This window comes from Polistes dominula, unplaced genomic scaffold (genome assembly GCF_049000335.1).
Source record: "Polistes dominula isolate Pdom_NZ unplaced genomic scaffold, Pdom_raw_medaka contig_77, whole genome shotgun sequence".
In the NCBI taxonomy this organism is placed as follows: Eukaryota; Metazoa; Arthropoda; class Insecta; order Hymenoptera; family Vespidae; genus Polistes; species Polistes dominula.
The window spans coordinates 8,127,823-8,141,261 of NW_028301152.1; the positions used below are offsets into that span (position 1 = coordinate 8,127,823).

Genomic DNA, 13,439 nt, shown 5'->3' on the forward strand with positions numbered 1-13,439 from the left:
AAATTTCCATTTAAGACACACAATTAGGTATATATAGTGTTATAAATTTATACAGGATAAACTTATTTTAATTAGTTATTTATTATTATTTTAAAATTCTTTGAACAGAAAATTAATTATTTTTTTATTAAAAAAAAAATGAAAAAATTAAGTAATTAATAAAATAAATCGAATTCATTTTATATTCAATATTATATAATATTTAAGAGAGTGCGAGCAATTGAAGAATATTATTAATATTTTTATTATATAATATATTATATATTAATATATTATATATTCTTATATATTCTTATATATAATTAATTTATAATAATAATTATATTATTATAACTTTATAATTATATATATATATATATATATATATATATAATTATAATAATTAAATAATATTATAATTAATATTATTAATATAAGAATATTAATCGTAAAAAGTAAACAAATTGAAATAAATTATAATTGCAAAAGATAATCGATAAATATGTATAATATATTCTTGTTGATAATGGAATAATGTGGTTTTTTTTATTTCATTGATCTACGTGCACTGAAATATATAATTCAAGAAATACAAAGAAGGCGATACAAAGAAAAAGAGATGTCGAGATACGTAGAAAGGTAAATTGAGGTACAGAGTGTAAGAGGGGACAGTTAAAGAGGAGGTGGTCAAAGAAGCGAAGAGGAGGAGCTAAAAGTATGAGAGGGGTGAATACGAAGCACATGTACTTTATACAACTGGATGTCTGGTAGGAGAAATGGAGCTAGTAATGTGACTAAATAAATCTACTAACGGGGTTGGTTTTACTGCAATGGAAGGGGTAATTAAAACCACCCTTTCGCGGCAATGCGGTGAGGTAGTCGAGCTGTCAGGACTGCAATTCTCTGGAAATCCAGATGTATACAATATAACCAAGTCTGCTTTAAATTCACAAAATAATTTCTATCGCAATGAGCTCAACAAAATTAGCTCCCTTTAGAAACTTTATCAATTCAACGGAATTGTTAACAAATCTTCTGTATATGTATCATTATTAATCATATCAATATTGAAAGTTATTTTAATTTTAAGAGTACAATCTGGAAATCTTGTAAGTTTCATATAAATAAACAGAAATAACAGTTATACGTTATTACGAACAAAAATTGCAATAGAAGGTTAATTATTATGTCCTCTAATTTTTATCGAATAATATTATTTTCCAAACAATAATACTTCTTTTTCATGCTATAATGTTTTAGTAATTTAAACAAATCTAGTATATTATAATATGATGTAAACGTTAATAGAATTTCGACTATACATGCATTACATAATTTGTTTACAGCTATAAATAGTTAAGTCAATCTATTTAAATATTTTTTATTTATATTTTAATTAAATAATCAATATTTAAATTAAAATATTTGTGTATATATATATATACATATATATGTATATACTGTATCAATAAAAAATCCTAACACAACTTTAACATAATTTTGCCGTAGTGAATTATTTTTAATTAGTTTATTATTTTTCTTCTTCTTTTACTATGTCTTTAAAATATTGAATTTTTTTCTACCACCCAGTATATATATATGTATTTAAAAAGTTTTATAATAAATTACAAAAAATATTCTAAAACATAATTATTTCTATATTTAATATTTTGTTGTTATACTAAATAAAAAATTTAATAGTATCTTAATTTTATCAATAGAAAGAAAGACAAAATTTTGTAATGAGAATTCATATAAATATAATAGAAAATTTATTATTTTTTTATATTTGTTTAAATATTATTTTATACAAGGTATTAATTTTTTGTTTAGTTCTTTTCTAGTAATGTTTTGTAAGCTCTCACACTAGGGAAATATACGCAGATGGCGCTGCAAGCTTTGCCACTATAGGGTCCCTATGCCACTGTACTACACTGCTCAACTTTGAAAGAATGTCTGTCACAAGTATTTAGTCACATTAGAATATACAGATGTATTTAGTGGCTGTTTTAAGACTGTTATAAAAATACAACAAATTTATAATTAATAATAATTAAAAATAATATTGTTGCTGCCATAAAAGAATTACACAATTCTTATCATTTTTCTTATATTGCGAAAACCATCTTTAATCATTTTGACGTATTGTCAACATCTGTCATAGCAAGAAATATTGTTTAAATATTATTTAATTGACATTACATGTATATATATTTTATTGTTCATAAAGAACGAAGTTAATTATTGTTCATTAACTGAAAGGTTTTAATTAAGAAGTCTTTGTCTTATAATTATTTAATGGGGAATGAAAAAAGTACTCTTAATGGGATTGAGATAGATGAAAAGGTTATTGAGATCACAGATTTTTGGACACAATATAGTGCAACTGTTCAAAACTATAATTCTCAGAAAGTATCAGTTTTTATTAGTGAACCTTCTTTACATTATACTGCAAGTTTTGGAAAACCAACTCCATTAGAAAGAATAGCAAAGGTTAGTTTTTGAATTTATTTATTTTCTTATTTTATGAAATAATAACATTGATCAATTTACTGTTTACATATCTTGTAACCTTTTAATCCAAATTATGACAATATAATTAATTGATGACAATATTCACTAATAAAAGTTGTTGTCTTTTATCATTTTGTTTTCATAGTTCTGACAAGTGTATATATATATATATATATATATATATATATAAATGATAACAAAAGATACTAGATAAATGAATATACAAATAATAATGTCCTTATCATCTATTTTCTTTTTAGAATTTGATGTTACACCGCCATCCATGTATCTTAAGGTATATTTCTTCATGGCATAAAGGTAGTAAATATTTTTTATGTACAGAAGAGGCAAGACCTTTGGTACAAGTAATCGATGCACAAAATGCTCTTCAAATTTGTGTTGGTTTATACAGCATTGCTTGTGCATTAGTATTTCTTCACGAAAAAGCATTAGCATCGCACAACAATGTATGCAGTGGTTCCATTTATATTACACCTGAAGGATGTTGGAAATTAGGTGGATTTGAATATCTTTGTAAATTTTCTGAAGCAACATCAACTTACTATCAGAAAATAAGAAATTATAGATATCAAAGAGCAACTTGTTCCAATGAGGATATAAATGCATTAATCGATTCAGGAAATCTTTCTTCTATTGATGTTTATGCATTTGGAATATTAGCCGAAGATATTTTAAAATTAAAACATGCAGGTAAAAATTAAGATTACATCACATTTTTTTAAATAGATTTTAGATTGTGAATATTTATTGTAGACAATATACCAGCTTTAACTGAATTTCAAGAATTTTGTAAAGAAAATCTACAAAACGTAGATGCATCTTTAAGATGTAAATTGACCAAAGTTCTTCAACATCCTTTTTTCACACATGATTTTATAAAAATACATGGCTTTCTTGAAGAATTACCTTTAAAAACTAATGAAGAAAAAGAAGCATTTTTCACGTAAGTTTCTTTATAAACAATGATTGTATTAAAGAAATAACAACATTAATTTATTTACTTCTTTTATAGAAATTTAGTAAATGATTTAAAAGCTTTTCCTGAAGATGTTGTAGCTGAACAACTTGGTCGTTCTTTGTTATCAAGAATAGTTTTGTTAGATCAAACGGCACAAGTGAAATTTTTACCCTATGTATTAAAACCAAGAGGTAAAGAATCCTTGAAATTTTACTTTAAAATTTTTGATGAGATGCTTAACATTTCATTGTAATGTTACAGATGAAAATGATGATATAGAAAACAGTGTGTTTTCTACTCCAGTTTTTAAGACTTATTTAGTACCCAGACTTTTACAAATGTTTTGTATAAGAGATGTTTCTATTCGTTTATTACTTCTACTACATTTCAAATCATATGTACATACATTTCAAACTGATGAATTGAAATCACAAATCTTACCTGAATTATTAGTTGGAATAAAAGATACCAATGATCATCTTGTTTGTGCTACGTTAAAGGCATTAGCTGAAGTAGTATCTATCTTAGGAGCAGCAACAGTAATTGGTGGAAAAAGAGCTAAGTTATTTACAGATGGACGACCAAATAAAATGAAAGAACGAAAAGAAAATAAGATTACATCTACTACTAAAAATAATAACACTGACACAATTGCTCCAATAGATATGAATGAAATAGAATTACATTTACCAGAACGTCTATCTCCAGATGGTGGAGAAGATAAAAAAGAATCATCATTTGCATTTGCCGATGAAGAAAGTACTTGGTCTGACTGGGATACTCATGATGCAAATGTAGATTCTAACCAATCAAATGTACAAAATATACAACAGATAACACAAATAGAAACTCCAAATGTTGAAAATGTATCGGTCTCACCATCAAGTATAACTAAAAATGAAGTAAATAAATACACACAAAAAATAGAAATGTCAGATATTTCTCAATTGGATATAAAGCATTCAAAATCAATGAAAAGTACTGTAGATGATTTTGATTTTTTCACGGATATGGAACCTATAATAAAAAAGACACATGTCTTGCATGTACAAGAGAAAAGCATATTTGATGTAAAACTATCTAATACAACGTTACAAGAGTCTGAAGAAAATGGATGGAGTGAACATTTAGGTGACTGGGATATAGAAGATACTAAAGAATTAAATTTTTAATTAAATCTTTTTAAGTTATACAAAAATATTTGTTATTAATATAAATATATATATAAAATAATACCTACATAGCATCTAACTAAAAGCTTTTTAATTATTAACTCTACAAATATTAATATGGAATTTATTTTTTTAAATGCGAATAATATATTAGACAGATGTATGTATGTATTTATTGTCAAAATCAAATATTAACTTATCTCTATCAATTTGTTTAAATAAATAGTATATAGAAAAAAATATTACTTCTTTGCCTTTAGAATTTTTTTTTATAAAAATTTATAAAATTTAAATGAAAGTACATTATTTAAACACCTCTTTTGAAATGACAATTAGTTCACTACTCTGTCACAAATCGAAAAAAGTAAACATTTTAAAAGAATATAAAATCCCTGAATTGTTTTTATATTTATACATGTATTGAATTTTGCCTATTTTTTTTTTTTTATTTATAAATAATTATAAAAATGAAAATAAAATAATTATATAAATAATTCCTTGTTTCGAAATTATCATTGGGTTGACGCTTATGTACATACACATATGTATATATATATATATATATATATATATATATATATATATATATATATTATAACGTATGGCGCATGTCATAAGTTTTGTAGGTTAAGAGTACATTAAAATACTTACAAATAACTGTGTATATTTGTAGTGTAAATAATCATTGAACGGTGTCTGTTTAATTATCAAGAAATGATACACAGTCTTTTTATTATTAATTCTGCTGGGTACGTAAATAATTTAACTAGTGCAATTAGATTCCATATGACACGAATGAATTGATAAAAACAAATTTCATTTCTCATTCTTTTTACTTTTTTACTTATGTATGATAATAATATTATAGAAATTTTTTTTTTTTTAATAGAGATGTGTTTATGGAAAAACATTGGAAAAGTGCCGTTGCACGATCATTATGTGATTACTTTTTTGATCAACAACGAAGAGTTCTTTCTCTAGAAGATACACCACCTGTCATAGCTACACCACATCATTATCTAATTAGCATATACAGATGTAATATGTTTTTTGTAGCAGTATGCATGACAGAAGGTTAGTGTTAATTTTAATCTTGCCAATCTATCAACAAAACTACAAATATTTACTATATATAAATTATTTTTCAGTTCCACCATTATTTGTTATTGAATTTTTACATAGAGTAGTTGATACTTTTGAAGATTATTTCAGTGAGTGCACTGAATCTATTATTAAAGAAAATTATGTAGTGGTTTATGAATTATTGGATGAGATGTTAGACAATGGTTTCCCATTGGCAACAGAATCTAATATTTTGAAAGAATTGATTAAACCTCCGAATATTTTGCGTACCATTGCAAATACGGTTACAGGTAAATCAAAGTAAGTACAAATATTAATAATACAATATTGTCGTCTCAAAATATTCAACTTTATATAAATTATATTATTATATTTTTCAGTGTCAGTGCAACATTACCAAGCAGTCAGCTATCTAATGTTCCATGGAGAAGAACTGGAGTTAAATATACAAATAATGAAGCTTACTTTGATGTTGTAGAAGAAGTAGATGCTATAATTGATAAAACTGGATCAACAGTTTTTGCAGAAATACAAGGCTATGTGTGTATGATAACTTGTTTCTATGTTTTAAATTCAATATGATTTTCTGCAATTTATATTTCAGATTGATTGTTGCATAAAATTAAGTGGCATGCCAGATTTAACACTTTCCTTTATAAATCCAAGATTATTTGATGATGTCAGTTTTCATCCTTGTGTTAGATTCAAACGATGGGAGGTATGAACACATATGATATTTGTTATCAAATTGTTAATAAAATATAATTGTTATATTGATAACATACATATATTTGTTTCATTTTAGTCTGAGAGAATATTGTCCTTTATTCCTCCAGATGGCAACTTTCGACTTCTTTCCTATCACATAGGATCACAAAATATTGTAGCAATTCCAATATATGTACGACATAATATTAGCCTTAAGGAACCTGGCGGAGGTAGATTAGATATAACAGTTGGACCGAAACAAACTATTGGCAGAACTGTAAGTTTTTCTTTACAAAACAAGAACATTCAAGAAGTTACAATAAATCCGTTCTTTTTTAGGTGGAAAATGTAGTGTTAGAAATTCCAATGCCAAAAATAGTATTAAATTGTACTTTAACACCAAATCAAGGAAAATATTCTTTTGATCCTGTTAGCAAGATATTACTTTGGGATATTGGAAGGATTGATGTTTCTAAATTACCAAATTTAAGAGGATCCGTGAGTTAAATAATAATAGATTATTTATATGTTATTCAATTATATTTGGAATGAATTTTTCGTTACCAAAGCTTTGATGATTGAAAGTTGACATACATACAACCGTAAAGAGTTAATATAAACACATATACAGCAGCGTGTATCTCCTAACATGATGACTACAAATAACTATTTGTTACAGATTACCATTCAAAATTCTGCAGTCATAACAGAATCAAATCCAGCTATTAATGTATGTATTTTTTACTATATTATTTTGTTGATTCTTATTTAATAAATTTACATATTTTCATAGGTACGTTTTACTATAAATCAGCTAGCAGTTTCAGGATTAAAGGTAAATCGATTAGACATGTATGGAGAGAAATATAAACCTTTCAAAGGAGTTAAATATATTACTAAAGCTGGAAAATTTCAAATAAGAATGTAATTAAAAAATATGTAAATGTATAAGTTTAAAAGATACTTTTTTAAAAGATTGTAATAAATTATATGCTTCAACTTTGTAATTTGTAATATAAATATAAGAGAAGTTATTATATTAATTATCTTACTTTAAATAACAGAAAATATCACAAATACGATTGAAATACATTTCAACAAGTAAAATACATATATTCTATTCAAATATTTACATATACGTAAATATTGTTTCTTATTTTAAGTTTTACATTTTTTACTTAATAAATTTCTAGCTTCTAAATCTTCCCATGTTGGATGCGTTGCATAGGTGTGTAAGCGTTCCATATTTGTATCATAAATTGTATGATTACTGATGAGATTTTTATGAATCTATATAATACAACAAAACATTAAAAATAATATGCATAATATAAAAAAAATTATGACATTAAATTCATTACATTAACATATTAATTTTGAAATATATATTCAATACCTTTAATGTACGCTGTAAATCAGCTATACTAACTGGTTTCAAAGATGCAGATGTAGTTTGTACAGAACATGCAAATGAAAAAGCAGTCGCTTGTTCAGCTTCTTCAAAATTTTGCCTTGTAGCTGGAACTTGTCCATAAGGATCTACTACTTCTGTGGGACTATACAAAACAAATGTTATATATAAACACAATGTATATTTTATATGAAATATTTTATAATTATACCTGTAATCAGATGATCGAATTATATATGCTGTATTTCGTTTCCATGAACAAGGTACAGGATTTCCTATGCTATGAATAAATGATCCTTCTTTTACACTGAATTCTTTTCTATTTGCTAGAATTGCAGTAAGTATATTTTTCACAAAAATCTGGGTTGCAGCAATAACAATATGGGCAGTATTTTCTTCTGCACCATCCATGTTATTTTCCCATGCAGCAAGCATGAGTCTAGCTAATACAAATGTCCGATCAGGTAATATAAGTTCTTGAGCACTAGATCTATTTGCTCCTATAGGTTCATCCCCAACTGGTGATGATGTTTGATTTAGTACCTCTGCATAAATATCTGCTGGCTAATTAAAAAAAGAAACAATTTAGGAATATAGTAGCACGCTCATATTTATATTGTATATTCAATTATATTTTTATGTAGTATAAAGCAACTAACCTCAAAGTTTGACTTGTCAGTTTTATATTTACGTTTTAGCCTAAGTCTTTTTTCCTTAACTATCTTATCTTTATCCGTTTTACGATTTGGTATAGCTACTGCCAATCCTCTAACTTTGTTGAATAAACAAAGTAAAAATTCATTATGCAAATGAACTTGGTCTTCTGTCATGATATTACGAGCCTCACAGTCAAACTCTTCTTTTGTTGTCTAAAATCAAAATTGTTATCAAAATTATAAAGTACTAGTAATAATTGTAATTAAAAATAGAACGTACCTTCATTTGAAACCAAAGTTTCATTTTTTCAAAATATCTGTCAATCAAAAAAAATTATAAATAATATACAATAAACAAATTTGTTAGCACATTTAAGTAAAAAGTTAATTATATAAAACTTACACTTTTGCATTATCACCCAATGAAGCTGCAAGATTTTTTCTAGCTAAACTTAAGTCTTTCTCTTTAGAAGTGGTCATTTTTAATGTTTAATCAATCTCTTTATTTCAATGAGATTTAATCAATCTCTTAATTTTATTGATATTTATTGTTATTGCAAGTTAAATAAGTAATAAAAATCCAATACAAAGAAGCCTTACATATTCTAATATTAAGAAGTCAATATTCTCTTGTTATGAAAACATGATGTATCTGTAATTAAACTATAATAACCAAGTTAAAATGTAACATTTAGATCTACTAGCGCCTCCTTCCTCTGTAGCTGCTCTATCAATGCCCGAGTACTAATCTCCTACCACCAGGGGCGTTCCGATCGAGACGACCAAGACGCCACTCACGCCACTAGTGAGATTTATGGAGGTTACAGGTTTTTTGCAGAAGGATAGTTTATTCGTAAACAGGATCGCTGCTTTTTTCTCCAAAACTTGGAAACATAAAAGTGATAATCAAAATAATTGACTGAAATTCTTGCTAATTTTAGTATAAGTTATTGGAATAAATAAATAAAATTAGTTCATTAACGTGTTCATTGGACTAAATTAATAAGTATACCCCGTTTTCCAATTACAGAGCATAATGCGACTCAGTGTCGCACAATGCCGCATTGTGCTAATGCTTAATTGGAACATGAATTAACATGACTTTGCCGAGTATTACTCTAATTCACAAATGGTTAAACGAACAGAAAAAATCCTAGCGTTAAAATAAGTATGTATGGTTTATTAAAACGTTTGTACTCTTTTGCTAAAATGTAATATATAAGCTAATATTGTATGTACAGAAACTTAAAATAAATGATCAAGTTGTAAAATAAATAAAAAATAGTATTATTTAATATAAAAAATCTTTAATATGACCCTCTTATTTAAGAAAAAGGTGGAAATGTTGTATCGAAACTGTGGTTTTCAAGGAGAAAGTAATAGGATTATTTAAATTTGCCATTTTACGTGTTTCCGTATAGGAAAAAAAGTGAAAATTTCCACGCAGGGCCAGAAGGAAAAAATCCGAGTTCATGACCATATGCAACATATTCAATTTTATTTTCTTTAATTCTTGAATACGTTAGTCTATAAAAAAATATAATTTTAAAAATAATACTACAAGTAAGTTTGAAACTTTGTACAAATGTATTCTACTCTATTGCGTCGCGACGAGAATCGGACGTCACAACAGAAGCGTTTCAAAACGACCGCGCGTTTCTTCGGGTGGGTTCGTGACCAGTTCATCGAGGTGCCGTTAGCGTCACGGTGTGAATACGAAGGTGGCACCCTCCTTCTTGTTACGGCCGCCGCATTAAGCATATATATCTTCAACGCAGTTCCTGTTCGGTCGTGCTAAATGTTAACTTGCATTTCACCTTACACATATTTTGCCTTTTTCTATGTAGTTCTCTGAATGGCTGCATAAGCAAACTTATTAAGTACAAACGCTTGTGTTTATTTTTTCCACCCATGGCGCCTTCCCAACAAATATAAATAAAAAGTTACTAGCCTAGTAACTTAACCGTGTATGGGGAGGTGTAACAATAATAATAAGCCTTTTAGGCTTCCATTTCTTCCTTCCTCAATGTTTTGAGGAAAGATTCTTTTTTCTGTGCCACCCGATTCTTTTTTTCGGACAGCGATACTTTAGCACGGTTCCACCTCCTCTTTACAGGTTCTTTCTTCCTTAATATTGGAACGTGTTCCGGATTAGCTCGTATCTCTTCGTGTGCTTTTTTATACATATCCTCAATCTGTTTAAGAAATTATTGTTTATTAGTGCAAAAATAAGATGTATTATTAAATTTGTAACAGATAAAAATTGTTAACATAGATTATGTTTTTAAATGCTTTTAAAAATACATTCAAACATTTTTAACCAATGTTTTTTTTTTCTATTGTCCAACGGCGACACTACATAGCTTAAAATATCTAGTAGTAATTTTAGTTGGACGAAAAAGTATCTAAAAAGTAATAATAATTATTATTTACTTACACCATCAGCACTAATTCCATTTTTAATATATTGCGAAAACTGTTTTTTGTAAGTTTCATCATTTTCTTGCAAAATTTTCATATAATTAGCAACATGGTTACCAAATATATGTCTTCTATGTACATCGGCTTTGAAAGTTTTTGATTCACTATCGTAACCGGGGAATCTTTTCGTACTGTACAATAAAAATAAAATAACGATTAACAATAAGTTTTAATGCATAAAAAGCTAGGATATAATTGAAAATAGTCAGAGACACTTTATAATCTTTTATGCCGTTGTAAAACTTATAAATTGCCATTGTAAAACACAATATCAAAAATAAGCTTTACTTTGACTCAGATGACGCGCACGTGTCAAAAAATCATCACAAACATATAATTATATGTATAACGGTTAACTAATGTAAATTTTAATTAATTTACTATCATTTACCTATGAGGAATATTAAGACCTCCATCTACAGCACCCTTCATTGCTCCAAATACTCTTGCACCAGTAGTGGTACGCATCAAACCTGTATCTAGGTAACATCTAAATGCCCCAGGTCCCTTATCTAATTCTTCGACATTGTATTCATCTCCTGTTACCTCTGTAGTGCCTGTATATAATTCATCCAGGCCTAACTTTTTAAGGAGCTGTATATAAAGAAAATAAATATATTTAATCAACAAGACAACATATTGAATTGTATTACATAATAAAATAATCAATTTATGTATCAGAATATAAATAGGGAACAAAATGTTTCTTCATTTTTATATCAAAGCGAGCTGAGTGGTTCATCATATGAATTTGTATAATATATACAAAAAAGAATTTGAGTAATAATATTTATTTACCCTTCTTGCTACTAATAGCCCTGTGCAGTAGGCTGATGCGTAGTTGGTGAGTCCAACTTTAATTCCATATCTTGGAAGTTCATGACTGTATGCAGCACATACAATCTTATCTCCTTCAATTCTTGAATATGCAATCTATAAGAGATGCAGTTTTATGTTAATACTACATGTAAATTTTAAACATTGTTCAAATATACTATATTTTATTAAGCTTACTTGGCATGTGATATCCTTATTCGATAAACGAACAATTAATCTGTATTTTGGAGTATTGTATTTATTTTTGTCTTGAATTGTCAATCGCTTACGCGCATAATAATCTGTTTTGCCTTCACGACGCCTCTTGAATTTTACTTGATAACGCTTAAAGTATTGTTTGTTTTTGACTATTTTTACAAAACCCTATAAAAAAAATTGTAATTATTAAATTAATTTTTCAGAAACACACATGTGTTAAACGATAAACAAGTATGGTTAAGTTTATGTAAGATAAATTAATAACCCCAATAAAGTTTTATTAAATACAATTTAAAATTTAAAAATTTTAATCTACAAAATAAAATGTTGCGTATAGAGATTGATATTTTCAAATAATATTTTGTTTAACAATTATAAGTAAAATATTTCCATATGTTTAAAACAATATGAATATAAATCTAACACGTTTCTTATGGCCAGTAAAACTAACCCTATTCGATAATCATATAATCAATCATTATAAGAAGCATCCTTTGAGTTTTTATTTCAAAAATAATTTATTTACAAACTAAGAAACTGTAATTTTTGATTTTACTAATATTAATGATTATTTCCACTTACCATTTTTTATTATTTTTACAAATAAATAGCCGTCCCGAAGAGACCACGTTCGAGAAGTCTTCGTAGAAATGAAATAGAGAAGAAACACTAGCTCGGTGGAGAAATGAAAAGAAATATATAACAGTGTTACCACACTAACTAAACTCTTTATAGCGAATATAACTGCTTTTAAGAATTTTTTTATAGTTTACAAAATATAAATAATTTATATTGTATATATATATAGAATATAGAAATAAAAATTAAATTTTTGACAATACAAAAAAATAAATAGAATCTAGTTTAAATGTATGATCAAATAATACAGAAATACATAGAAACTCACAAGTTCACTTTTCGGGAGCTCACAATTATCTTAGTTAGTACTCTGACTACCAGTGGGCGAGAGTAGGAACTTAACGCGATGACGTTTAAAATCCAAGTACGCTAGTGCTGGCGGCCGAGAGGTGTCAGCACTTTCCCCGCGCGCGATGCTACAGCTGCGCGCTGTCGGCCGAGAGGTGTCAGCACCGAGCTGGTGCGAGACGCCACAAGATGATGTTTCAAAAATCTCGATTTTTGTTGACTGTGATGAGCATAAAAAAGAATTAACAAAAAAAATTATTAACAATTTTTTAATAATGCGGGGGCATTTTCTTGTCAAATGTTTTAATAAAAGTGCTACGGAGAAAAAAATTAAATCTAAAAAATCTCGAAAAATTCGATATTATTTTAACTCATATTTACCATCAATAAAAGAAATTAATCACTCTAATTTAAAAAATAATTTAAAATTCTCAATTACGAAAACAATATTCCGGATACTCTTAAAACTATAATAATTTGGTTTTTAAATATTG

General features: G+C 27.0%; 4 protein-coding genes and 1 long non-coding RNA gene across 5 annotated transcripts; 3 read left to right on the top strand and 2 right to left on the bottom strand.

The window, feature by feature from the left end:
- The first annotated feature begins 1,905 nt into the window (after positions 1–1,905).
- LOC107068951 (protein-associating with the carboxyl-terminal domain of ezrin) lies at positions 1,906–4,889 on the top strand. Its single transcript, XM_015325828.2, has 5 exons — positions 1,906–2,472; positions 2,754–3,204; positions 3,268–3,457; positions 3,527–3,663; positions 3,734–4,889. Exons 1-5 carry the CDS (start codon positions 2,278–2,280, stop codon positions 4,642–4,644), a joined length of 1,884 nt encoding a protein of 627 aa, XP_015181314.1. The 5' UTR covers positions 1,906–2,277; the 3' UTR covers positions 4,645–4,889.
- Positions 4,890–5,232: 343 nt separating this feature from the next.
- Positions 5,233–7,478, top strand: carmine (AP-3 complex subunit carmine). The gene is made up of 9 exons (XM_015325817.2): positions 5,233–5,393; positions 5,534–5,718; positions 5,793–6,027; positions 6,108–6,267; positions 6,332–6,445; positions 6,533–6,712; positions 6,775–6,933; positions 7,115–7,165; positions 7,229–7,478. Exons 1-9 carry the CDS (start codon positions 5,359–5,361, stop codon positions 7,361–7,363), a joined length of 1,254 nt encoding a protein of 417 aa, XP_015181303.1. The 5' UTR covers positions 5,233–5,358; the 3' UTR covers positions 7,364–7,478.
- Positions 7,479–7,523: 45 nt separating this feature from the next.
- Positions 7,524–9,203, bottom strand: LOC107068943 (transcriptional adapter 1). Its single transcript, XM_015325816.2, has 6 exons — positions 8,906–9,203; positions 8,783–8,819; positions 8,506–8,715; positions 8,058–8,410; positions 7,832–7,991; positions 7,524–7,725 (listed from the first exon to the last, which is right to left on the bottom strand). Exons 1-6 carry the CDS (start codon positions 8,980–8,982, stop codon positions 7,594–7,596), a joined length of 969 nt encoding a protein of 322 aa, XP_015181302.1. The 5' UTR covers positions 8,983–9,203; the 3' UTR covers positions 7,524–7,593.
- Positions 9,204–9,269: 66 nt separating this feature from the next.
- Positions 9,270–9,784, top strand: LOC107068944 (uncharacterized). Its single transcript, XR_001476066.2, has 2 exons — positions 9,270–9,401; positions 9,533–9,784. It is a non-coding gene; the product is annotated as an uncharacterized LOC107068944 (long non-coding RNA).
- Positions 9,785–9,971: 187 nt separating this feature from the next.
- On the bottom strand, positions 9,972–12,725 carry LOC149030733 (large ribosomal subunit protein uL18-like). Its single transcript, XM_089178065.1, has 6 exons — positions 12,601–12,725; positions 11,998–12,183; positions 11,782–11,916; positions 11,375–11,577; positions 10,940–11,114; positions 9,972–10,697 (listed from the first exon to the last, which is right to left on the bottom strand). The coding sequence occupies exons 1-6, from the start codon at positions 12,601–12,603 to the stop codon at positions 10,503–10,505; spliced, it is 897 nt and encodes a 298-aa protein (XP_089034191.1). The 5' UTR covers positions 12,604–12,725; the 3' UTR covers positions 9,972–10,502.
- Positions 12,726–13,439: the final 714 nt, after the last annotated feature.